Genomic DNA, 27,500 nt, shown 5'->3' on the forward strand with positions numbered 1-27,500 from the left:
GAATTCATATTCATTATATAAATAGGCCCGTTGAATTTAGTCTGGCTTGCCGTTCCAAATAAAATGGAATATATATATGTTTTTAAACAAGCCGTTAGGTGTAGGCAGGGCCATAAGCAAATAGGTAAACTGGGACATGACTAAAGAGTTAGTCAGGGAGATGTTTCCACTAATAGACAGGGGCTTTCCTTTCCATGGTAGCAAGATCTTATCTAACTTTCTATTAAAATGTATTGTAGTGAGTTAATTTCTTTCTTTAGGGATATGAATAACGATTATGTCCACTTCTCATCGACTGGGCTGTAGTGGAACAGGTTGAGAGCTTCAAGTTCTTTGGTGTCCACATCACCAACAAACTATCATGATCCAAACACACCAAGACAGTTGTGAAGAGGGCACGACAAAGCCTATTCCCCCTCAGGAGACTGAAAAGATTTGGCATTGGTCTTCAGATCGTCAAAAAGTTATACAGCTGCACCATCGAGAGCATCCTGACTGGTTGCACCACCGCCTGGTATGGCAACTGCTCGGCCTCCGACCGCAAGGCACTACAGAGGGTAGTGCGTACGGCCCAGTACATCACTGGGGCCAAGCTTCCTGCCATCCAGGACCTCTATACCAGGCGGTGTCAGAGGAAGGCCCTAAAAATTGTCAAAGACTCCAGCCACCCAAGTCATAGACTGTTCTCTCTGCTACCACATGGCAAGCGGTACCAGAGCGCCAAGTCTAGGTCCAAAAGGCTTCTTAACAGCTTCTACCCCCACGCCATAAGACTCCTGAACAGCTAATCATGGCTACCCTGACTATTTGCACTGCCCCCCCACCCCACCCCCTCTTTTACGCTGCTGCTACTCTCTGTTTATTATCTATGCATAGTCACTTTCATAACTCTACCTACATGTACATATTACCTCAATTACCTCGACTAACCGGTGCCCCAGCACATTGACTCTGTACCGGTACCCCCTGTATATAGCCTCCCTACTGTTATTTCCCATTGACTCTGTACCGGTACCCCCTATATATAGCCTCCCTACTGTTATTTCCCATTGACTCTGTACCGGTACCCCCTGTATATAGCCTCCCTACTGTTATGTCCCATTGACTCTGTACCGGTACCCCCTGTATATAGCCTCCCTACTGTTATTTCCCATTGACTCTGTACCGGTACCCCCTGTATATAGCCTCCCTACTGTTATTTCCCATTGACTCTGTACCGGTACCCCCTGTATATAGCCTCCCTACTGTTATTTCCCATTGACTCTGTACAGTACCCCCTGTATATAGCCTCCCTACTGTTATTTCACATTGACTCTGTACCGGTACCCCCCCTGTATATAGCCTCCCTACTGTTATTTCCCATTGACTCTGTACCGGTACCCCCTGTATATAGCCTCCCTACTGTTATTTCCCATTGACTCTGTACCGGTACCCCCTGTATATAGCCTCCCTACTGTTATTTCACATTGACTCTGTACCGGTACCCCCTGTATATAGCCTCCCTACTGTTATTTCCCATTGACTCTGTACCGGTACCCCCTGTATATAGCCTCCCTACTGTTATTTCCCATTGACTCTGTACCGGTATCCCTGTATATAGCCTCGCTACTGTTATTTCCCATTGACTCTGTACCGGTACCCCTGTATATAGCCTCCCTACTGTTATTTCCCATTGACTCTGTACCGGTACCCCCTGTATATAGCCTCCCTACTGTTATTTCCCATTGACTCTGTACCGGTACCCCCTGTATATAGCCTCCCTACTGTTATTTCACATTGACTCTGTACGGTACCCCCTGTATATAGCCTCCCTACTGTTATTTCCCATTGACTCTGTACCGGTACCCCCCTGTATATAGCCCCCCCTACTGTTATTTCCCATTGACTCTGTACCGGTACCCCCTGTATATAGCCTCCCTACTGTTATTTCACATTGACTCTGTACCAGTACCCCCTGTATATAGCCTCCCTACTGTTATTTCCCATTGACTCTGTACCGGTACCCCCTGTATATAGCCTCCCTACTGTTATTTCCCATTGACTCTGTACCGGTACCCCCTGTATATAGCCTCCCTACTGTTATTTCCCATTGACTCTGTACCGGTACCCCCTGTATATAGCCTCCCTACTGTTATTTCCCATTGACTCTGTACCGGTACCCCCTGTATATAGCCTCCCTACTGTTATTTCCCATTGACTCTGTACCGGTACCCGCTGTATATAGCCTCCCTACTGTTATTTCCCATTGACTCTGTACCAGTACCCCCTGTATATAGCCTCCCTACTGTTATTTCCCATTGACTCTGTACCGGTACCCCCTGTATATAGCCTCCCTACTGTTATTTCCCATTGACTCTGTACCGGTACCCCCTGTATATAGCCTCCCTACTGCCTGCGCACAGTAGACTTTTAATTTGATTCACCACACGAACAAAACAACTAAACGATACGTGAAGTCCTTGGTAACAGACACAAACCTCTCCGGAACAAGATCCCACAAAACACTGTGGAAAACAAGCTGCCTAAGTATGGTTCCAATCAGAGACAACAAGCAACAGCTGATTCTCGTTGCCTCTGATTGAGAACCACCCCGGCCAACACAGAAAACACATGAGCTAGATACAGAACCTAGAACACAAACACATAGAAACTACACACCCTGGCTCAACATAACAGAGTCCCAGAGCCAGGGCGTGACAATGACTAAAATGTAAATGTATTTTTTTGTGATCCAATATGTAATATATTGTAATGTATTGAAGTGTGTCACGCCCTGACCTGTAGAGACTGTTATTCTCTAGGTAGTTTGATCAGGGTGTGAAAATCTATGTTACAATTTCTATGTTTAGGATCTAGAATTGTATTTCTATGTTTGAAGTGAGATCATTTATTTCCTTTGGGATATGTATTCCGAGTATATCCACATCACCATCAGACCATTTTTATTGGTAAACTACAAGGTAATGTAACATTTTTATTTTTTTAGTGATCCAATACGTAATATAGTACACTTATCATAATTTGGTTGTAATCCAGAGGTTAGAATAACTATCTAGATCCTCTATGAGGCTGTGCAGGGATCCAAGTTGTGGATTTAAAAGAAAACATGAATCATCAGCGTACAATGACACCTTTGTTTTTAAGCCCTGGATTTCTAATCCCCTGATATTATTGTTGGATCTGATTTTAATAGATAACATCTCGATGGCCATAATAAATAGATATGCCGATAGTGGACAACCTTGTTTCACTCCTCTTGACAGAGTAATACTTTAGGAGAAATAGCCATTATTTACTATTTTACACCTAGGGTTACTATACATGATTTTAACCCATTTTATAAGAGATTCTCCAAAATGTAAATAGTCCAGGCATTTATATATATACATTCAAATCGTACTTATACTTACTTATAGTGTTCTAAAAAAAATAACTGTCTGATTAGGATGAATAATATCTAATACCTTTTTAATTCTATGCGCTATGCATTTTGCTAGAATTTTTCACCACAACACTGGAGTGCAAGGGGCCTCCAATTTTTTTTTTATGGGCTGGAGTATCTGATAGATCAGTAATAATGAAATCAGACCTTCTTCTTGAGTATCTGATAATCTACAATTTACATAGGAGTGGTTCAAACATGCTAATAACGGTCCTCTGAGTATATCCAAAAAGGTGTGGTATACCTCGACTGGTTTGCCATCCAACCCTGGAGTTTTCCAGGACTTAAAGGCTTTAACTGCATCCAGAAGTTCCTCCTCTGTAATTTGACCTTCACATGAGTCTTTCTGTACAGCTGTTCATTTTACATTATCAATAGAAAAAAATCCTTACAATTAACTTTGGTTAGTGGAGATGGAGACTGAAACGAAAACATATGCTTAAAGTTTCAGTAAATCATTTTTGGTAGCATTTCTATGTTGAAGATAAAAAAAATATTTGGTACATTTTTCCCCATATTCCATCCAGTTCGCTTTATTTGTTATAGTATATTACACTTGATCTTTCTGGAATAAGTTCCTCCATTATTTTTGTTTTTCCTCTAACTTATTCTGAGCCTCTACGGTACAGTTTTATTGCTATCTATCTGTACTGTTAGTCCCTCTATTTCCTTTGTTAATATGAACTCTTTTGACCTAAATTGCTTTTGCATGGCCTCTAAAGGCACATTTAAAAGTGTCCCATACAATCAGGGGATCTGCTGTACCTATGTTATGTCGGAAAAATATACAAAAAATATTTAAAAAATATTCTGTCCTGGTTAAAAACAAGTTGTCATCCAATAGGCTTTGATTAAATTTCCACTATCCATTCTCTCATGCCAAGAGCGTGCAAAGCTGTCATCACGGCAAAGGGTGGCTATTTGAAGAATCTCAAATATAAAATATATTTTGATTTGTTTAACACTTTTTTGGTTACTACATGATTCCATATGTGTTATTTCATAGTTTTGATGTCTTCACTATTATTCTACAATGTAGAAAATAGTAGAAATAAAGAAAAACCCTTTGATCATCCTTGAGATGTTTCTACAACTTGATTGGAGTCCACCTGTGGTAAATTCAATTGATTGGACATTATTTTGAAAAGCACACACCTGTCTATATAAGGTCCCACAGTTGACAGAGCATGTCAGATCAAAATCCAAGCCATGAGGTCGAAGGAATTGTCCGTAGAGCTCCGAGACAGGATTGTGTCGAGGCACAGATCTGATTCAGAAGATCACAAGATTCTCTGGTCTGATGAAACCAAAATTGAACTCTGGCCTGAACGCCAAGCATCACTTCTGGAGAAAAACTGGCACCATCCCTACGGTGAAGCATGGTGGTGGGAGCATCATGCTGTGGGGATGTTTTTCACCGGCAGGGACTGGGAGACTAGTCAGGATCAAAGTACAGAAAGATCCTTGATGAAAACCTGCTCCAGAGCGCTCAGACTGGGGCAAAGGTTCACCTCCCAACAGGACAACGACCCTAAGTACACTTCGGGATAAGTCTCTGGATGTCCTTGAGTGGCCCAGCCAGAGCCCGGACTTGAACCTGATTGAACATCTCTTGAGAGACCTGAAAATAGCTGTGCAGCGACACTCCCCATCCAACCTGACAGAGCTTGAGAGGATCTGCAGAGAAGAATGGGAGAAACTCCCCAAATACAGGTGTGCCAAGCTTGTAGCGTCATACCCAAGAAGACTCGAGACTGAAATCGCTGCCAAAAGTGCTCCAACAAAGTACTGTGTAAAGGGTCTGAATACTTATGTAAATGTGATATATCATATTTACTTATTTTTTAAATTAGCAAAAATGTCTAAAAACCTATTTTTGCTTTGTCATTGTGGTATTGTGTGTATATTGATGAGGTAAAAAAAACAATTTAATCCATTTTAGAATAAGGCTGTAACGTAACAAAATGTGGGAAAAGTCAAGGGGTCTGAATACTTTCAGAATGCAGGTTTTCATCACACTAACCGTCTCTCTCTCTCTCTCTCTCTCTCTCTCTCTCTCTCTCTCTCTCTCTCTCTCTCTCTCTCTCTCTCTCTCTCTCTCTCTCTCTCTCTCTCTCTCTCTCTCTCTCTCTCTCTCTCTCTCTCTCTCGTCGGTGAAGCTGGTGTCTATGTCTTACCTCCAGGCACGCTGTACCAGGCCCCTCCGTTGGTTATGCCGTCGGTGAAGCTGGTATCATCATCGTTCTTCCTGCATGGAGCCCTCTGGGGGTCTGACATCACAGGGTTGAACTGGGAGTAGGCCTTTGCCAGAGACTTAAAGGTCACATCATCAGGACTGGCACTGTACTCATGGGTTGAACCTGGAGGGGAGAGAGAGAGGGAGGGAGGGAGGGAGGGAGGGAGGGAGGGAGGGAGAGAGAGAGAGAGAGAGAGAGAGAGAGAGAGAGAGAGAGAGAGAGAGAGAGAGAGAGAGAGAGAGAGAGAGAGAGAGAGAGAGAGAGAGAGAGAGAGAGAGAGAGAGACAGAGAGAGAGGAGGGTAGAGATATAGAGATATATATAGATATATAGATAGGGGAGGAGAGAGATATAGAGATATAGATATATATAGATATATAGATAGGGGAGGAGAGAGAGAACTTATTCGCACTTCAAGTGGCAATATGTAACTCTTCGGGCGACCTGACCAAATTCCCATAGAAATGTGAGTTATAGATCTGTCATTCTCATTGAAGTCAAGTCTAAGAAGTGGTAGATCTGTTCTATGTGCGCTATTTCTATGCTTCCCATTCTTAAGTTTCATTTTTGTGTCTTTTACTTTGGGTTTTGTACAGCAGCTTCTAACAGCTGACAATACAATATGTTTGGCTCACAGCGGTTTAGATGGTACAGTGATTCTCTACTCTACACTGTACTTGCTTGTTTTGTCACATAAACTGAAATTAGGCAAACTATTATAATTCTGGCAACCAGGAAATGGCAGCGTGATTTGTTCGGTGCAGTGTGTGTGTGTTGCGGTGTGTGTGTGTGTGTGTGTGTGTGTGTGTGTGTACCGCTGCGTGTCTCGTCGTAGGGGTAGTTGGCCACCACATCTCCTCCATGTAGATTAGCTGAGAGAACAAAGGGGATCTCCATGATCCACCGGATCACTGCCTTGGTCTCTGGAGCCAGCTGGAGACAACACACTGGTGTTAGCACACACACTGGTGTTAGCAGACAGATGACAGGTGTTACCAGACAGACAGACAGGTGTGTTACCAGACAGACAGACAGACAGACATGTGTTACCAGACAGACAGACAGACAGACAGACAGACAGACAGACAGACAGACAGACAGACAGACAGACAGACAGGTGTGTTACCAGACAGACAGACAGGTGTGTTACCAGACAGACAGACAGACAGACAGACAGACAGACAGACAGACAGACAGACAGACAGATGTGTTACCAGACAGACAGACAGACAGACAGACAGACAGACAGACAGACAGACAGACAGACAGACAGACAGACAGACAGGTGTGTTACCAGACAGACAGACAGACAGACAGACAGACAGACAGATGTGTTACCAGACAGACAGACAGGTGTGTTACCAGACAGACAGACAGACAGACAGGTGTGTTACCAGACAGACAGACAGACAGGTGTGTTACCAGACAGACAGACAGACAGACAGGTGTGTTACCTTGGTATTTTCGTCGACGGCCTTCTTCATGTTGTTGAGTAGGTGGTTGTTGGCTCCGCCCTCCTTCTCGTTGCCGTAGACGATGCGGTCCAGGTCAGGGAAGTTCCTGTTCAGGTCAACCCCCTGGGCGTTACTACGACCTACGAACCAATCCTTCAGCTCCCCCGACTGACACAAACACACAGAGGGACGAGAGATGTTACCCAGTCTGGTCCACAAGACAAAACCTATCAACCAGTCTGGTCCACAAGACAAAACCTATCAACCAGTCTGTCCACAAGACAAAACCTATCAACCAGTCTGTGTGTGTGTTAGTTGTGATGTGTGTGTTAGTTGTGATGTGTGTGTTAGTTGTGATGTGTGTGTTAGTTGTGATGTGTGTGTTAGTTGTGATGTGTGTGTTAGTTGTGATGTGATGTGTTACCTGAGAGGCAGCCTTCTCAAAGCCATCAGGGTTCATGGAGGGCATCAGGTGAATACGTGTGGTGTGGATCAGCTCGATGATCGACTCGTTGCCCTGTGACAACACAACAACATATTAACTCTGTGATCGTCTAGTAGTCCTGTTACAACACAACAACATATTAACTCTGTGATCATCTAGTTGCCCTGTTACAACACAACAACATATTAACTCTGTGATCGTCTAGTTGCCCTGTGACAACACAACAACATATTAACTCTGTGATCGTCTAGTTGCCCTGTTACAACACAACAACATATTAACTCTGTGATCGTCTAGTTGCCCTGAGACAACACAACAACATATTAACTCTGTGATCGTCTAGTTGCCCTGTGACAACACAACAACATATTAACTCTGTGATCGTCTAGTTGCCCTGATCATAATATAATATAATATAATAGAACAACTGGTTACAGAGGTACTGGGCCAGGTTATATTACCTGTTGGTACTGGTTACAGAGGTACTGGGCCAGGTTATATTACCTGTTGGTACTGGTTACAGAGGTACTGGGCCAGGTTATATTACCTGTTGGTACTGGTTACAGAGGTACTGGGCCAGGTTATATTACCTGTTGGTACTGGTTACAGAGGTACTGGGCCAGGTTATATTACCTGTTGGTACTGGTTACAGAGGTACTGGGCCAGGTTATATTACCTGTTGGTACTACTGGTTACAGAGGTACTGGGCCAGGTTATATTTCCTGTTGGTACTGGTTACAGAGGTACTGGGCCAGGTTATATTACCTGTTGGTACTACTGGTTACAGAGGTACTGGGCCAGGTTATATTACCTGTTGGTACTACTGGTTACAGAGGTCCTGGGCCAGGTTATATTACCTGTTGGTACTGGTTACAGAGGTACTGGGCCAGGTTATATTACCTGTTGGTACTACTGGTTACAGAGGTACTGGGCCAGGTTATATTACCTGTTGGTACTGGTTACAGAGGTACTGGGCCAGGTTATATTACCTGTTGGTACTGGTTACAGAGGTACTGGGCCAGGTTATATTACCTGTTGGTACTACTGGTTACAGAGGTACTGGGCCAGGTTATATTACCTGTTGGTACTGGTTACAGAGGTACTGGGCCAGGTTATATTACCTGTTGGTACTGGTTACAGAGGTACTGGGCCAGGTTATATTACCTGTTGGTACTGGTTACAGAGGTACTGGGCCAGGTTATATTACCTGTTGGTACTGGTTACAGAGGTACTGGGCCAGGTTATATTACCTGTTGGTACTGGTTACAGAGGTACTGGGCCAGGTTATATTACCTGTTGGTACTACTGGTTACAGAGGTACTGGGCCAGGTTATATTACCTGTTGGTACTGGTTACAGAGGTACTGGGCCAGGTTATATTACCTGTTGGTACTGGTTACAGAGGTACTGGGCCAGGTTATATTACCTGTTGGTACTACTGGTTACAGAGGTACTGGGCCAGGTTATATTACCTGTTGGTACTACTGGTTACAGAGGTACTGGGCCAGGTTATATTACCTGTTGGTACTACTGGTTACAGAGGTACTGGGCCAGGTTATATTACCTGTTGGTACTGGTTACAGAGGTACTGGGCCAGGTTATATTACCTGTTGGTACTGGTTACAGAGGTACTGGGCCAGGTTATATTACCTGTTGGTACTGGTTACAGAGGTACTGGGCCAGGTTATATTACATGTTGGTACTACTGGTTACAGAGGTACTGGGCCAGGTTATATTACCTGTTGGTACTACTGGTTACAGAGGTACTGGGCCAGGTTATATTACCTGTTGGTACTGGTTACAGAGGTACTGGGCCAGGTTATATTACCTGTTGGTACTGGTTACAGAGGTACTGGGCCAGGTTATATTACCTGTTGGTACTGGTTACAGAGGTACTGGGCCAGGTTATATTACCTGTTGGTACTACTGGTTACAGAGGTACTGGGCCAGGTTATATTACCTGTTGGTACTACTGGTTACAGAGGTACTGGGCCAGGTTATATTACCTGTTGGTACTACTGGTTACAGAGGTACTGGGCCAGGTTAAATTACCTGTTGGTACTGGTTACAGAGGTACTGGGCCAGGTTATATTACCTGTTGGTACTGGTTACAGAGGTACTGGGCCAGGTTATATTACCTGTTGGTACTACTGGTTACAGAGGTACTGGGCCAGGTTATATTACCTGTTGGTACTACTGGTTACAGAGGTACTGGGCCAGGTTATATTACCTGTTGGTACTGGTTACAGAGGTACTGGGCCAGGTTATATTACCTGTTGGTACTACTGGTTACAGAGGTACTGGGCCAGGTTATATTACCTGTTGGTACTACTGGTTACAGAGGTACTGGGCCAGGTTATATTAGCTGTTGGTACTGGTTACAGAGGTACTGGGCCAGGTTATATTACCTGTTGGTACTGGTTACAGAGGTACTGGGCCAGGTTATATTACCTGTTGGTACTGGTTACAGAGGTACTGGGCCAGGTTATATTACCTGTTGGTACTGGTTACAGAGGTACTGGGCCAGGTTATATTACCTGTTGGTACTGGTTACAGAGGTACTGGGCCAGGTTATATTACCTGTTGGTACTGGTTACAGAGGTACTGGGCCAGGTTATATTACCTGTTGGTACTGGTTACAGAGGTACTGGGCCAGGTTATATTACCTGTTGGTACTACTGGTTACAGAGGTACTGGGCCAGGTTATATTTCCTGTTGGTACTGGTTACAGAGGTACTGGGCCAGGTTATATTACCTGTTGGTACTACTGGTTACAGAGGTACTGGGCCAGGTTATATTACCTGTTGGTACTACTGGTTACAGAGGTCCTGGGCCAAGTTATATTACCTGTTGGTACTGGTTACAGAGGTACTGGGCCAGGTTATATTACCTGTTGGTACTACTGGTTACAGAGGTACTAGGCCAGGTTATATTACCTGTTGGTACTGGTTACAGAGGTACTGGGCCAGGTTATATTACCTGTTGGTACTGGTTACAGAGGTACTGGGCCAGGTTATATTACCTGTTGGTACTACTGGTTACAGAGGTACTGGGCCAGGTTATATTACCTGTTGGTACTGGTTACAGAGGTACTGGGCCAGGTTATATTACCTGTTGGTACTGGTTACAGAGGTACTGGGCCAGGTTATATTACCTGTTGGTACTGGTTACAGAGGTACTGGGCCAGGTTATATTACCTGTTGGTACTGGTTACAGAGGTACTGGGCCAGGTTATATTACCTGTTGGTACTGGTTACAGAGGTACTGGGCCAGGTTATATTACCTGTTGGTACTACTGGTTACAGAGGTACTGGGCCAGGTTATATTACCTGTTGGTACTGGTTACAGAGGTACTGGGCCAGGTTATATTACCTGTTGGTACTGGTTACAGAGGTACTGGGCCAGGTTATATTACCTGTTGGTACTACTGGTTACAGAGGTACTGGGCCAGGTTATATTACCTGTTGGTACTACTGGTTACAGAGGTACTGGGCCAGGTTATATTACCTGTTGGTACTACTGGTTACAGAGGTACTGGGCCAGGTTATATTACCTGTTGGTACTGGTTACAGAGGTACTGGGCCAGGTTATATTACCTGTTGGTACTGGTTACAGAGGTACTGGGCCAGGTTATATTACCTGTTGGTACTGGTTACAGAGGTACTGGGCCAGGTTATATTACCTGTTGGTACTACTGGTTACAGAGGTACTGGGCCAGGTTATATTACCTGTTGGTACTACTGGTTACAGAGGTACTGGGCCAGGTTATATTACCTGTTGGTACTGGTTACAGAGGTACTGGGCCAGGTTATATTACCTGTTGGTACTGGTTACAGAGGTACTGGGCCAGGTTATATTACCTGTTGGTACTACTGGTTACAGAGGTACTGGGCCAGGTTATATTACCTGTTGGTACTACTGGTTACAGAGGTACTGGGCCAGGTTATATTACCTGTTGGTACTACTGGTTACAGAGGTACTGGGCCAGGTTATATTACCTGTTGGTACTACTGGTTACAGAGGTACTGGGCCAGGTTATATTACCTGTTGGTACTGGTTACAGAGGTACTGGGCCAGGTTATATTACCTGTTGGTACTGGTTACAGAGGTACTGGGCCAGGTTATATTACCTGTTGGTACTACTGGTTACAGAGGTACTGGGCCAGGTTATATTACCTGTTGGTACTGGTTACAGAGGTACTGGGCCAGGTTATATTACCTGTTGGTACTGGTTACAGAGGTACTGGGCCAGGTTATATTACCTGTTGGTACTACTGGTTACAGAGGTACTGGGCCAGGTTATATTACCTGTTGGTACTACTGGTTACAGAGGTACTGGGCCAGGTTATATTACCTGTTGGTACTACTGGTTACAGAGGTACTGGGCCAGGTTATATTACCTGTTGGTACTGGTTACAGAGGTACTGGGACAGGTTATATTACCTGTTGGTACTGGTTACAGAGGTACTGGGCCAGGTTATATTACCTGTTGGTACTGGTTACAGAGGTACTGGGCCAGGTTATATTACCTGTTGGTACTGGTTACAGAGGTACTGGGCCAGGTTATATTACCTGTTGCTACTGGTTACAGAGGTACTGGGCCAGGTTATATTACCTGTTGGTACTACTGGTTACAGAGGTACTGGGCCAGGTTATATTACCTGTTGGTACTACTGGTTACAGAGGTACTGGGCCAGGTTATATTACCTGTTGGTACTGGTTACAGAGGTACTGGGCCAGGTTATATTACCTGTTGGTACTGGTTACAGAGGTACTGGGCCAGGTTATATTACCTGTTGCTACTGGTTACAGAGGTACTGGGCCAGGTTATATTACCTGTTGGTACTACTGGTTACAGAGGTACTGGGCCAGGTTATATTACCTGTTGGTACTGGTTACAGAGGTACTGGGCCAGGTTATATTACCTGTTGGTACTACTGGTTACAGAGGTACTGGGCCAGGTTATATTACCTGTTGGTACTACTGGTTACAGAGGTACTGGGCCAGGTTATATTACCTGTTGGTACTGGTTACAGAGGTACTGGGCCAGGTTATATTACCTGTTGGTACTGGTTACAGAGGTACTGGGCCAGGTTATATTACCTGTTGGTACTGGTTACAGAGGTACTGGGCCAGGTTATATTACCTGTTGGTACTGGTTACAGAGGTACTGGGCCAGGTTATATTACATGTTGGTACTACTGGTTACAGAGGTACTGGGCCAGGTTATATTACCTGTTGGTACTACTGGTTACAGAGGTACTGGGCCAGGTTATATTACCTGTTGGTACTGGTTACAGAGGTACTGGGCCAGGTTATATTACCTGTTGGTACTGGTTACAGAGGTACTGGGCCAGGTTATATTACCTGTTGGTACTGGTTACAGAGGTACTGGGCCAGGTTATATTACCTGTTGGTACTACTGGTTACAGAGGTACTGGGCCAGGTTATATTACCTGTTGGTACTACTGGTTACAGAGGTACTGGGCCAGGTTATATTACCTGTTGGTACTACTGGTTACAGAGGTACTGGGCCAGGTTATATTACCTGTTGGTACTGGTTACAGAGGTACTGGGCCAGGTTATATTACCTGTTGGTACTGGTTACAGAGGTACTGGGCCAGGTTATATTACCTGTTGGTACTACTGGTTACAGAGGTACTGGGCCAGGTTATATTACCTGTTGGTACTGGTTACAGAGGTACTGGGCCAGGTTATATTACCTGTTGGTACTGGTTACAGAGGTACTGGGCCAGGTTATATTACCTGTTGGTACTACTGGTTACAGAGGTACTGGGCCAGGTTATATTACCTGTTGGTACTACTGGTTACAGAGGTACTGGGCCAGGTTATATTACCTGTTGGTACTACTGGTTACAGAGGTACTGGGCCAGGTTATATTACCTGTTGGTACTGGTTACAGAGGTACTGGGACAGGTTATATTACCTGTTGGTACTGGTTACAGAGGTACTGGGCCAGGTTATATTACCTGTTGGTACTGGTTACAGAGGTACTGGGCCAGGTTATATTACCTGTTGGTACTGGTTACAGAGGTACTGGGCCAGGTTATATTACCTGTTGCTACTGGTTACAGAGGTACTGGGCCAGGTTATATTACCTGTTGGTACTACTGGTTACAGAGGTACTGGGCCAGGTTATATTACCTGTTGGTACTACTGGTTACAGAGGTACTGGGCCAGGTTATATTACCTGTTGGTACTGGTTACAGAGGTACTGGGCCAGGTTATATTACCTGTTGGTACTGGTTACAGAGGTACTGGGCCAGGTTATATTACCTGTTGCTACTGGTTACAGAGGTACTGGGCCAGGTTATATTACCTGTTGGTACTACTGGTTACAGAGGTACTGGGCCAGGTTATATTACCTGTTGGTACTACTGGTTACAGAGGTACTGGGCCAGGTTATATTACCTGTTGGTACTGGTTACAGAGGTACTGGGCCAGGTTATATTACCTGTTGGTACTGGTTACAGAGGTACTGGGCCAGGTTATATTACCTGTTGGTACTGGTTACAGAGGTACTGGGCCAGGTTATATTACCTGTTGGTACTGGTTACAGAGGTACTGGGCCAGGTTATATTACCTGTTGGTACTGGTTACAGAGGTACTGGGCCAGGTTATATTACCTGTTGGTACTACTGGTTACAGAGGTACTGGGCCAGGTTATATTCCTGTTGGTACTGGTTACAGAGGTACTGGGCCAGGTTATATTACCTGTTGGTACTACTGGTTACAGAGGTACTGGGCCAGGTTATATTACCTGTTGGTACTGGTTACAGAGGTACTGGGCCAGGTTATATTACCTGTTGGTACTGGTTACAGAGGTACTGGGCCAGGTTATATTACCTGTTGCTACTGGTTACAGAGGTACTGGGCCAGGTTATATTACCTGTTGGTACTACTGGTTACAGAGGTACTGGGCCAGGTTATATTACCTGTTGGTACTACTGGTTACAGAGGTACTGGGCCAGGTTATATTACCTGTTGGTACTGGTTACAGAGGTACTGGGCCAGGTTATATTACCTGTTGGTACTGGTTACAGAGGTACTGGGCCAGGTTATATTACCTGTTGGTACTACTGGTTACAGAGGTACTGGGCCAGGTTATATTACCTGTTGGTACTACTGGTTACAGAGGTACTGGGCCAGGTTATATTACCTGTTGGTACTGGTTACAGAGGTACTGGGCCAGGTTATATTACCTGTTGGTACTACTGGTTACAGAGGTACTGGGCCAGGTTATATTACCTGTTGGTACTGGTTACAGAGGTACTGGGCCAGGTTATATTACCTGTTGGTACTGGTTACAGAGGTACTGGGCCAGGTTATATTACCTGTTGGTACTGGTTACAGAGGTACTGGGCCAGGTTATATTACCTGTTGGTACTGGTTACAGAGGTACTGGGCCAGGTTATATTACCTGTTGGTACTGGTTACAGAGGTACTGGGCCAGGTTATATTACCTGTTGGTACTACTGGTTACAGAGGTACTGGGCCAGGTTATATTACCTGTTGGTACTGGTTACAGAGGTACTGGGCCAGGTTATATTACCTGTTGGTACTACTGGTTACAGAGGTACTGGGCCAGGTTATATTACCTGTTGGTACTGGTTACAGAGGTACTGGGCCAGGTTATATTACCTGTTGGTACTACTGGTTACAGAGGTACTGGGCCAGGTTATATTACCTGTTGGTACTACTGGTTACAGAGGTACTGGGCCAGGTTATATTACCTGTTGGTACTGGTTACAGAGGTACTGGGCCAGGTTATATTACCTGTTGGTACTGGTTACAGAGGTACTGGGCCAGGTTATATTACCTGTTGGTACTGGTTACAGAGGTACTGGGCCAGGTTATATTACCTGTTGGTACTGGTTACAGAGGTACTGGGCCAGGTTATATTACCTGTTGGTACTGGTTACAGAGGTACTGGGCCAGGTTATATTACCTGTTGGTACTGGTTACAGAGGTACTGGGCCAGGTTATATTACCTGTTGGTACTACTGGTTACAGAGGTACTGGGCCAGGTTATATTTCCTGTTGGTACTGGTTACAGAGGTACTGGGCCAGGTTATATTACCTGTTGGTACTACTGGTTACAGAGGTACTGGGCCAGGTTATATTACCTGTTGGTACTGGTTACAGAGGTACTGGGCCAGGTTATATTACCTGTTGGTACTACTGGTTACAGAGGTACTGGGCCAGGTTATATTACCTGTTGGTACTACTGGTTACAGAGGTACTGGGCCAGGTTATATTACCTGTTGGTACTGGTTACAGAGGTACTGGGCCAGGTTATATTACCTGTTGGTACTGGTTACAGAGGTACTGGGCCAGGTTATATTACCTGTTGGTACTGGTTACAGAGGTACTGGGCCAGGTTATATTACCTGTTGGTACTGGTTACAGAGGTACTGGGCCAGGTTATATTACCTGTTGGTACTGGTTACAGAGGTACTGGGCCAGGTTATATTACCTGTTGGTACTGGTTACAGAGGTACTGGGCCAGGTTATATTACCTGTTGGTACTGGTTACAGAGGTACTGGGCCAGGTTATATTTCCTGTTGGTACTGGTTACAGAGGTACTGGGCCAGGTTATATTACCTGTTGGTACTACTGGTTACAGAGGTACTGGGCCAGGTTATATTACCTGTTGGTACTGGTTACAGAGGTACTGGGCCAGGTTATATTACCTGTTTGTACTACTGGTTACAGAGGTACTGGGCCAGGTTATATTACCTGTTGGTACTACTGGTTACAGAGGTACTGGGCCAGGTTATATTACCTGTTGGTACTGGTTACAGAGGTACTGGGCCAGGTTATATTACCTGTTGGTACTGGTTACAGAGGTACTGGGCCAGGTTATATTACCTGTTGGTACTGGTTACAGAGGTACTGGGCCAGGTTATATTACCTGTTGGTACTACTGGTTACAGAGGTACTGGGCCAGGTTATATTACCTGTTGGTACTGGTTACAGAGGTACTGGGCCAGGTTATATTACCTGTTGGTACTACTGGTTACAGAGGTACTGGGCCAGGTTATATTTCCTGTTGGTACTGGTTACAGAGGTACTGGGCCAGGTTATATTACCTGTTGGTACTGGTTACAGAGGTACTGGGCCAGGTTATATTACCTGTTGGTACTACTGGTTACAGAGGTACTGGGCCAGGTTATATTACCTGTTGGTACTACTGGTTACAGAGGTACTGGGCCAGGTTATATTACCTGTTGGTACTACTGGTTACAGAGGTACTGGGCCAGGTTATATTACCTGTTGGTACTACTGGTTACAGAGGTACTGGGCCAGGTTATATTACCTGTTGGTACTGGTTACAGAGGTACTGGGCCAGGTTATATTACCTGTTGGTACTGGTTACAGAGGTACTGGGCCAGGTTATATTACCTGTTGGTACTGGTTACAGAGGTACTGGGCCAGGTTATATTACCTGTTGGTACTGGTTACAGAGGTACTGGGCCAGGTTATATTACCTGTTGGTACTGGTTACAGAGGTACTGGGCCAGGTTATATTACCTGTTGGTACTACTGGTTACAGAGGTACTGGGCCAGGTTATATTACCTGTTGGTTACTGGTTACAGAGGTACTGGGCCAGGTTATATTACCTGTTGGTACTACTGGTTACAGAGGTACTGGGCCAGGTTATATTACCTGTTGGTACTGGTTACAGAGGTACTGGGCCAGGTTATATTACCTGTTGGTACTACTGGTTACAGAGGTACTGGGCCAGGTTATATTACCTGTTGGTACTACTGGTTACAGAGGTACTGGGCCAGGTTATATTACCTGTTGGTACTGGTTACAGAGGTACTGGGCCAGGTTATATTACCTGTTGGTACTACTGGTTACAGAGGTACTGGGCCAGGTTATATTACCTGTTGGTACTGGTTACAGAGGTACTGGGCCAGGTTATATTACCTGTTGGTACTGGTTACAGAGGTACTGGGCCAGGTTATATTACCTGTTGGTACTGGTTACAGAGGTACTGGGCCAGGTTATATTACCTGTTGGTACTGGTTACAGAGGTACTGGGCCAGGTTATATTACCTGTTGGTACTGGTTACAGAGGTACTGGGCCAGGTTATATTACCTGTTGGTACTACTGGTTACAGAGGTACTGGGCCAGGTTATATTACCTGTTGGTACTGGTTACAGAGGTACTGGGCCAGGTTATATTACCTGTTGGTACTACTGGTTACAGAGGTACTGGGCCAGGTTATATTACCTGTTGGTACTACTGGTTACAGAGGTACTGGGCCAGGTTATATTACCTGTTGGTACTGGTTACAGAGGTACTGGGCCAGGTTATATTACCTGTTGGTACTACTGGTTACAGAGGTACTGGGCCAGGTTATATTACCTGTTGGTACTGGTTACAGAGGTACTGGGCCAGGTTATATTACCTGTTGGTACTGGTTACAGAGGTACTGGGCCAGGTTATATTACCTGTTGGTACTGGTTACAGAGGTACTGGGCCAGGTTATATTACCTGTTGGTACTACTGGTTACAGAGGTACTGGGCCAGGTTATATTACCTGTTGGTACTGGTTACAGAGGTACTGGGCCAGGTTATATTACCTGTTGGTACTGGTTACAGAGGTACTGGGCCAGGTTATATTACCTGTTGGTACTGGTTACAGAGGTACTGGGCCAGGTTATATTACCTGTTGGTACTGGTTACAGAGGTACTGGGCCAGGTTATATTACCTGTTGGTACTACTGGTTACAGAGGTACTGGGCCAGGTTATATTACCTGTTGGTACTGGTTACAGAGGTACTGGGCCAGGTTATATTACCTGTTGGTACTGGTTACAGAGGTACTGGGCCAGGTTATATTACCTGTTGGTACTGGTTACAGAGGTACTGGGCCAGGTTATATTACCTGTTGGTACTGGTTACAGAGGTACTGGGCCAGGTTATATTACCTGTTGGTACTACTGGTTACAGAGGTACTGGGCCAGGTTATATTACCTGTTGGTACTGGTTACAGAGGTACTGGGCCAGGTTATATTACCTGTTGGTACTGGTTACAGAGGTACTGGGCCAGGTTATATTACCTGTTGGTACTACTGGTTACAGAGGTACTGGGCCAGGTTATATTACATGTTGGTACTACTGGTTACAGAGGTACTGGGCCAGGTTATATTACCTGTTGGACTACTGGTTACAGAGGTACTGGGCCAGGTTATATTACCTGTTGGTACTGGTTACAGAGGTACTGGGCCAGGTTATATTACCTGTTGGTACTGGTTACAGAGGTACTGGGCCAGGTTATATTACCTGTTGGTACTGGTTACAGAGGTACTGGGCCAGGTTATATTACCTGTTGGTACTACTGGTTACAGAGGTACTGGGCCAGGTTATATTACCTGTTGGTACTACTGGTTACAGAGGTACTGGGCCAGGTTATATTACCTGTTGGTACTACTGGTTACAGAGGTACTGGGCCAGGTTATATTACCTGTTGGTACTGGTTACAGAGGTACTGGGCCAGGTTATATTACCTGTTGGTACTGGTTACAGAGGTACTGGGCCAGGTTATATTACCTGTTGGTACTACTGGTTACAGAGGTACTGGGCCAGGTTATATTACCTGTTGGTACTGGTTACAGAGGTACTGGGCCAGGTTATATTACCTGTTGGTACTGGTTACAGAGGTACTGGGCCAGGTTATATTACCTGTTGGTACTACTGGTTACAGAGGTACTGGGCCAGGTTATATTACCTGTTGGTACTGGTTACAGAGGTACTGGGCCAGGTTATATTACCTGTTGGTACTACTGGTTACAGAGGTACTGGGCCAGGTTATATTACCTGTTGGTACTACTGGTTACAGAGGTACTGGGCCAGGTTATATTACCTGTTGGTACTGGTTACAGAGGTACTGGGCCAGGTTATATTACCTGTTGGTACTGGTTACAGAGGTACTGGGCCAGGTTATATTACCTGTTGGTACTGGTTACAGAGGTACTGGGCCAGGTTATATTACCTGTTGGTACTGGTTACAGAGGTACTGGGCCAGGTTATATTACCTGTTGGTACTGGTTACAGAGGTACTGGGCCAGGTTATATTACCTGTTGGTACTACTGGTTACAGAGGTACTGGGCCAGGTTATATTACCTGTTGGTACTGGTTACAGAGGTACTGGGCCAGGTTATATTACCTGTTGGTACTGGTTACAGAGGTACTGGGCCAGGTTATATTACCTGTTGGTACTACTGGTTACAGAGGTACTGGGCCAGGTTATATTACCTGTTGGTACTACTGGTTACAGAGGTACTGGGCCAGGTTATATTACCTGTTGGTACTACTGGTTACAGAGGTACTGGGCCAGGTTATATTACCTGTTGGTACTGGTTACAGAGGTACTGGGCCAGGTTATATTACCTGTTGGTACTGGTTACAGAGGTACTGGGCCAGGTTATATTACCTGTTGGTACTGGTTACAGAGGTACTGGGCCAGGTTATATTACATGTTGGTACTACTGGTTACAGAGGTACTGGGCCAGGTTATATTACCTGTTGGTACTACTGGTTACAGAGGTACTGGGCCAGGTTATATTACCTGTTGGTACTGGTTACAGAGGTACTGGGCCAGGTTATATTACCTGTTGGTACTGGTTACAGAGGTACTGGGCCAGGTTATATTACCTGTTGGTACTGGTTACAGAGGTACTGGGCCAGGTTATATTACCTGTTGGTACTACTGGTTACAGAGGTACTGGGCCAGGTTATATTACCTGTTGGTACTACTGGTTACAGAGGTACTGGGCCAGGTTATATTACCTGTTGGTACTACTGGTTACAGAGGTACTGGGCCAGGTTATATTACCTGTTGGTACTGGTTACAGAGGTACTGGGCCAGGTTATATTACCTGTTGGTACTGGTTACAGAGGTACTGGGCCAGGTTATATTACCTGTTGGTACTACTGGTTACAGAGGTACTGGGGCAGGTTATATTACCTGTTGGTACTGGTTACAGAGGTACTGGGCCAGGTTATATTACCTGTTGGTACTGGTTACAGAGGTACTGGGCCAGGTTATATTACCTGTTGGTACTACTGGTTACAGAGGTACTGGGCCAGGTTATATTACCTGTTGGTACTACTGGTTACAGAGGTACTGGGCCAGGTTATATTACCTGTTGGTACTACTGGTTACAGAGGTACTGGGCCAGGTTATATTACCTGTTGGTACTGGTTACAGAGGTACTGGGCCAGGTTATATTACCTGTTGGTACTGGTTACAGAGGTACTGGGCCAGGTTATATTACCTGTTGGTACTGGTTACAGAGGTACTGGGCCAGGTTATATTACCTGTTGGTACTACTGGTTACAGAGGTACTGGGCCAGGTTATATTACCTGTTGGTACTACTGGTTACAGAGGTACTGGGCCAGGTTATATTACCTGTTGGTACTACTGGTTACAGAGGTACTGGGCCAGGTTATATTACCTGTTGGTACTGGTTACAGAGGTACTGGGCCAGGTTATATTACCTGTTGGTACTGGTTACAGAGGTACTGGGCCAGGTTATATTACCTGTTGGTACTACTGGTTACAGAGGTACTGGGCCAGGTTATATTACCTGTTGGTACTGGTTACAGAGGTACTGGGCCAGGTTATATTACCTGTTGGTACTGGTTACAGAGGTACTGGGCCAGGTTATATTACCTGTTGGTACTGGTTACAGAGGTACTGGGCCAGGTTATATTACCTGTTGGTACTGGTTACAGAGGTACTGGGCCAGGTTATATTACCTGTTGGTACTGGTTACAGAGGTACTGGGACAGGTTATATTACCTGTTGGTACTGGTTACAGAGGTACTGGGCCAGGTTATATTACCTGTTGGACTACTGGTTACAGAGGTACTGGGCCAGGTTATATTACCTGTTGGTTTACTGGTTACAGAGGTACTGGGCCAGGTTATATTACCTGTTGGTACTGGTTACAGAGGTACTGGGCCAGGTTATATTACCTGTTGGTACTACTGGTTACAGAGGTACTGGGCCAGGTTATATTACCTGTTGGTACTACTGGTTACAGAGGTACTGGGCCAGGTTATATTACCTGTTGGTACTGGTTACAGAGGTACTGGGCCAGGCCTGTTGCACGAGCCAGGTTATATTACCTGTTGGTACTGGTTACAGAGGTACTGGGCCAGGTTATATTACCTGTTGGTACTACTGGTTACAGAGGTACTGGGCCAGGTTATATTACCTGTTGGTACTACTGGTTACAGAGGTACTGGGCCAGGTTATATTACCTGTTGGTACTGGTTACAGAGGTACTGGGCCAGGTTATATTACCTGTTGGTACTACTGGTTACAGAGGTACTGGGCCAGGTTATATTACCTGTTGGTCTACTGGTTACAGAGGTACTGGGCCAGGTTATATTACCTGTTGGTACTGGTTACAGAGGTACTGGGCCAGGTTATATTACCTGTTGGCTACTGGTTACAGAGGTACTGGGCCAGGTTATATTACCTGTTGGTACTGGTTACAGAGGTACTGGGCCAGGTTATATTACCTGTTGGTACTGGTTACAGAGGTACTGGGCCAGGTTATATTACCTGTTGGCTACTGGTTACAGAGGTACTGGGCCAGGTTATATTACCTGTTGGTACTGGTTACAGAGGTACTGGGCCAGGTTATATTACCTGTTGGTACTACTGGTTACAGAGGTACTGGGCCAGGTTATATTACCTGTTGGTACTGGTTACAGAGGTACTGGGCCAGGTTATATTACCTGTTGGTACTACTGGTTACAGAGGTACTGGGCCAGGTTATATTACCTGTTGGTACTACTGGTTACAGAGGTACTGGGCCAGGTTATATTACCTGTTGGTACTGGTTACAGAGGTACTGGGCCAGGTTATATTACCTGTTGGTACTGGTTACAGAGGTACTGGGCCAGGTTATATTACCTGTTGGTACTGGTTACAGAGGTACTGGGCCAGGTTATATTACCTGTTGGTACTGGTTACAGAGGTACTGGGCCAGGTTATATTACCTGTTGGTACTGGTTACAGAGGTACTGGGCCAGGTTATATTACCTGTTGGTACTGGTTACAGAGGTACTGGGCCAGGTTATATTACCTGTTGGTACTGGTTACAGAGGTACTGGGCCAGGTTATATTACCTGTTGGTACTACTGGTTACAGAGGTACTGGGCCAGGTTATATTTCCTGTTGGTACTGGTTACAGAGGTACTGGGCCAGGTTATATTACCTGTTGGTACTACTGGTTACAGAGGTACTGGGCCAGGTTATATTACCTGTTGGTACTGGTTACAGAGGTACTGGGCCAGGTTATATTACCTGTTGGTACTACTGGTTACAGAGGTACTGGGCCAGGTTATATTACCTGTTGGTACTACTGGTTACAGAGGTACTGGGCCAGGTTATATTACCTGTTGGTCCTGGTTACAGAGGTACTGGGCCAGGTTATATTACCTGTTGGTACTGGTTACAGAGGTACTGGGCCAGGTTATATTACCTGTTGGTACTACTGGTTACAGAGGTACTGGGCCAGGTTATATTACCTGTTGGTACTGGTTACAGAGGTACTGGGCCAGGTTATATTACCTGTTGGTACTGGTTACAGAGGTACTGGGCCAGGTTATATTACCTGTTGGTACTGGTTACAGAGGTACTGGGCCAGGTTATATTACCTGTTGGTACTGGTTACAGAGGTACTGGGCCAGGTTATATTACCTGTTGGTACTACTGGTTACAGAGGTACTGGGCCAGGTTATATTTCCTGTTGGTACTGGTTACAGAGGTACTGGGCCAGGTTATATTACCTGTTGGTACTACTGGTTACAGAGGTACTGGGCCAGGTTATATTACCTGTTGGTACTGGTTACAGAGGTACTGGGCCAGGTTATATTACCTGTTGGTACTACTGGTTACAGAGGTACTGGGCCAGGTTATATTACCTGTTGGTACTGGTTACAGAGGTACTGGGCCAGGTTATATTACCTGTTGGTACTGGTTACAGAGGTACTGGGCCAGGTTATATTACCTGTTGGTACTACTGGTTACAGAGGTACTGGGCCAGGTTATATTACCTGTTGGTACTGGTTACAGAGGTACTGGGCCAGGTTATATTACCTGTTGGTACTGGTTACAGAGGTACTGGGCCAGGTTATATTACCTGTTGGTACTGGTTACAGAGGTACTGGGCCAGGTTATATTACCTGTTGGTACTGGTTACAGAGGTACTGGGCCAGGTTATATTACCTGTTGGTACTGGTTACAGAGGTACTGGGCCAGGTTATATTACCTGTTGGTACTACTGGTTACAGAGGTACTGGGCCAGGTTATATTACCTGTTGGTACTGGTTACAGAGGTACTGGGCCAGGTTATATTACCTGTTGGTACTACTGGTTACAGAGGTACTGGGCCAGGTTATATTACCTGTTGGTACTGGTTACAGAGGTACTGGGCCAGGTTATATTACCTGTTGGTACTGGTTACAGAGGTACTGGGCCAGGTTATATTACCTGTTGGTACTACTGGTTACAGAGGTACTGGGCCAGGTTATATTACCTGTTGGTACTGGTTACAGAGGTACTGGGCCAGGTTATATTACCTGTTGGTACTACTGGTTACAGAGGTACTGGGCCAGGTTATATTACCTGTTGGTACTGGTTACAGAGGTACTGGGCCAGGTTATATTACCTGTTGGTACTACTGGTTACAGAGGTACTGGGCCAGGTTATATTACCTGTTGGTACTGGTTACAGAGGTACTGGGCCAGGTTATATTACCTGTTGGTACTACTGGTTACAGAGGTACTGGGCCAGGTTATATTACCTGTTGGTACTGGTTACAGAGGTACTGGGCCAGGTTATATTACCTGTTGGTACTGGTTACAGAGGTACTGGGCCAGGATATATTACCTGTTGGTACTGGTTACAGAGGTACTGGGCCAGGTTATATTACCTGTTGGTACTACAGGTTACAGAGGTACTGGGCCAGGTTATATTACCTGTTGGTACTGGTTACAGAGGTACTGGGCCAGGTTATATTACCTGTTGGTACTGGTTACAGAGGTACTGGGCCAGGTTATATTACCTGTTGGTACTACAGGTTACAGAGGTACTGGGCCAGGTTATATTACCTGTTGGTACTGGTTACAGAGGTACTGGGCCAGGTTATATTACCTGTTGGTACTACTGGTTACAGAGGTACTGGGCCAGGTTATATTACCTGTTGGTACTGGTTACAGAGGTACTGGGCCAGGTTATATTACCTGTTGGTACTGGTTACAGAGGTACTGGGCCAGGAAGACGATCAGTTCCCGTCCTACCGCCTCGTTGCCGTGCATGTTTCCAATGTACTTAAACTCTGGCTCACCTGGGGACAGAGACACACAGGTTAGATCAACACAGGTTAGATCAACACAGGTTAGATCAACACAGGTTAGATCAACACAGGTTAGATCAACACAGGTTAGATCAACACAGGTTACGTCAATACAGGTTAGATCAACACAGGTTAGATCAACACAGGTTAGATCAACACAGGTTACGTCAATACAGGTTAGATCTACACACACAGGTTTTGTCCAGCGAATAACACATGACATCACTTTCTTGCAACTGGTCTGAAAATAGTTTACCTGAGATATATTGATGGATAAAAACGGACAAATATGGTTTCTTCTGGGTTCTATGTGTGGCAGTAGTCTCTTGTCCCTTTCTGTCTCTTTCTGTTGTAGCTGGTAAGAAGGTCACATCTCTCTCTCTCTCTCTGTCTCTCTCTCTCTCTGTCTCTCTCTGTGTCTCTCTCTGTGTCTCTCTCTCTCTCTCTCTCTCTCTCTCTCTCTCTGTCTCTCTCTCTCTCTCTCTCTGTCTCTCTCTCTCTCTCTCTCTGTCTCTCTCTGTGTCTCTCTCTCTCTCTCTCTCTCTCTCTCTCTCTCTCTGTCTCTCTCTGTGTCTCTCTCTCTCTCTCTCTCTCTCTCTCTCTCTGTCTCTCTCTGTGTGTCTCTCTACTTCTCTCTCTCTCTCTCTCTCTCTCTCTCTCAATTTCAATTCAATTCAATTTAAGGGCTTTATTGGCATGGGAAACGTGTGTTAACATCGCAAAAGCAAGTGAGGTAGATAGTAAACAAAAGTGAAATAAACAATAAATATTAACAGTAAACATTACACTCAGAAGTTTCAAAAGTCTCTCTCTCTCTCTCTCTCTCTCTCTCTCATAGCTGGTAAGGTCACTGATGAAGGATTGTGATTCACATTGGAGATTACTGAGAGGGTAGGTACATACACACACACACACACATACACACACACACACACACACACACACACACACACACACACACACACACACACACACACACACACACACCTACCTCAAGGTGAGGTCTGGAGAATTATCACCCTGACAAATATCATGAAGGCGCTGGTCAGACTGTCTCAATTGAGTTAGTAGAGAACCAGACAGAACAGCTGAACTTCCTCTCCTCACCACCAGAGGGCAGACTCCCTTCACCACACATAACAGCCACATAACAGAACTTCCTTTCCTCACCACCAGAGGGCAGACTCTATTCACCACACATAACAGCCACATAACAGAACTTCCTTTCCTCACCACCAGATGGCAGACTCTATTCACCACACATAACAGCCACATAACAGAACTTCCTTTCCTCACCACCAGAGGGCAGACTCTATTCACCACACATAACAGCCACATAACAGAACTTCCTTTCCTCACCACCAGAGGGCAGACTCTATTCACCACACATAACAGCCACATAACAGAACTTCCTTTCCTCACCACCAGAGGGCAGACTCTATTCACCACACATAACAGCCACATAACAGAACTTCCTTTCCTCACCACCAGAGGGCAGACTCCCTTCACCACAGATAACAGCCACATAACAGAACTTCCTTTCCTCACCACCAGAGGGCAGACTCCCTTCACCACACATAACAGCCACATAACAGAACTTCCTTTCCTCACCACCAGAGGGCAGACTCCCTTCACCACACATAACAGCCACATAACAGAACTTCCTCTGTTTGTGTCCAGTAAAACTACAGTCAGTGGAAGACTTCAACAACATTTTAGAAGTACTGCTGGTGGAATAACACAGACACACAAATCTCTCCCTCTCTCTCTTCTCTCCCCTCTCCGTCTTCTTTCTCCCTCTCTCTCTCTCTCCTCTTTACCTCTCTTTCCCTCTCTCTCCTCGCTCTCTCCTTCCCTCTCTCCCTCTCTCTCTCTCCCACTCTCTCTCTCCCTCTCTCCCCCTTCTCCTCTCTCCCTGTATCTCCCTCTCTTTCCCTCTCTCACTACATCTCTCCCTCCCTCCATCTCTACCTCCCTCCCTCCCTCCCTCCATCTCTCCCTCCCCTCATCTCTACCTCCCTCCACCTCTCCCTCCCCTCATCTCTCCATCTCTCTGCTGATGTAATCATGACCTTTCAACCTACTGTAATGTCTCCTGTCGGGATAGAACTGTGATGTCTCCTGTCTGTGATAGAACTGTGATGTCTCCTGTCTGTGATAGAACTGTGATGTCTCCTGTCTGTGATAGAACTGTACGTCACACTGCCACGCTAACACACACAACACACGTCACACTACGCATCCCACTGTTACCACGGAGACGGTGACAAACACAGGAGACAAAGGAAGGGACAACCACGGTGACTGACTCATGTTGTCTTTGTCTCTCCTGATTCTTATTCTAAATGGTAGATGTACAGGTAGTAGGGGTGATGGTAATGATATCAGTTTAATGATGGTGGTGGTAGTAGTAGTAGTAATGATGATGGTAGTAGGGGTGATGGTAATGATAGCAGTTTAATGATGGTGGTAGTAGTAGTAGTAGTAATGATGATGGTAGTAGGGGTGA

The 27,500-nt window shown here is 45.3% G+C and overlaps 1 protein-coding gene across 1 annotated transcript in view; it reads right to left on the reverse strand.

Moving 5' to 3' along the window:
- The window catches only part of LOC121563415 (carboxypeptidase E), a 44,979-nt gene that overhangs the window by 7,698 nt on the left and 9,781 nt on the right, over positions 1-27,500 (reverse strand). The window contains exons 2-6 of the mRNA XM_045218303.1: positions 24,879-24,982; positions 7,557-7,649; positions 7,133-7,300; positions 6,494-6,611; positions 5,620-5,802 (exon numbers count right to left, since the gene is read on the reverse strand). Coding sequence (XP_045074238.1) covers positions 5,620-5,802; positions 6,494-6,611; positions 7,133-7,300; positions 7,557-7,649; positions 24,879-24,982 — 666 coding nt within the window. The remainder of the gene's footprint in view (positions 1-5,619; positions 5,803-6,493; positions 6,612-7,132; positions 7,301-7,556; positions 7,650-24,878; positions 24,983-27,500) is intronic.

Source organism: Coregonus clupeaformis, unplaced genomic scaffold, assembly GCF_020615455.1.
Source record: "Coregonus clupeaformis isolate EN_2021a unplaced genomic scaffold, ASM2061545v1 scaf1492, whole genome shotgun sequence".
NCBI lineage: Eukaryota > Metazoa > Chordata > Actinopteri > Salmoniformes > Salmonidae > Coregonus > Coregonus clupeaformis.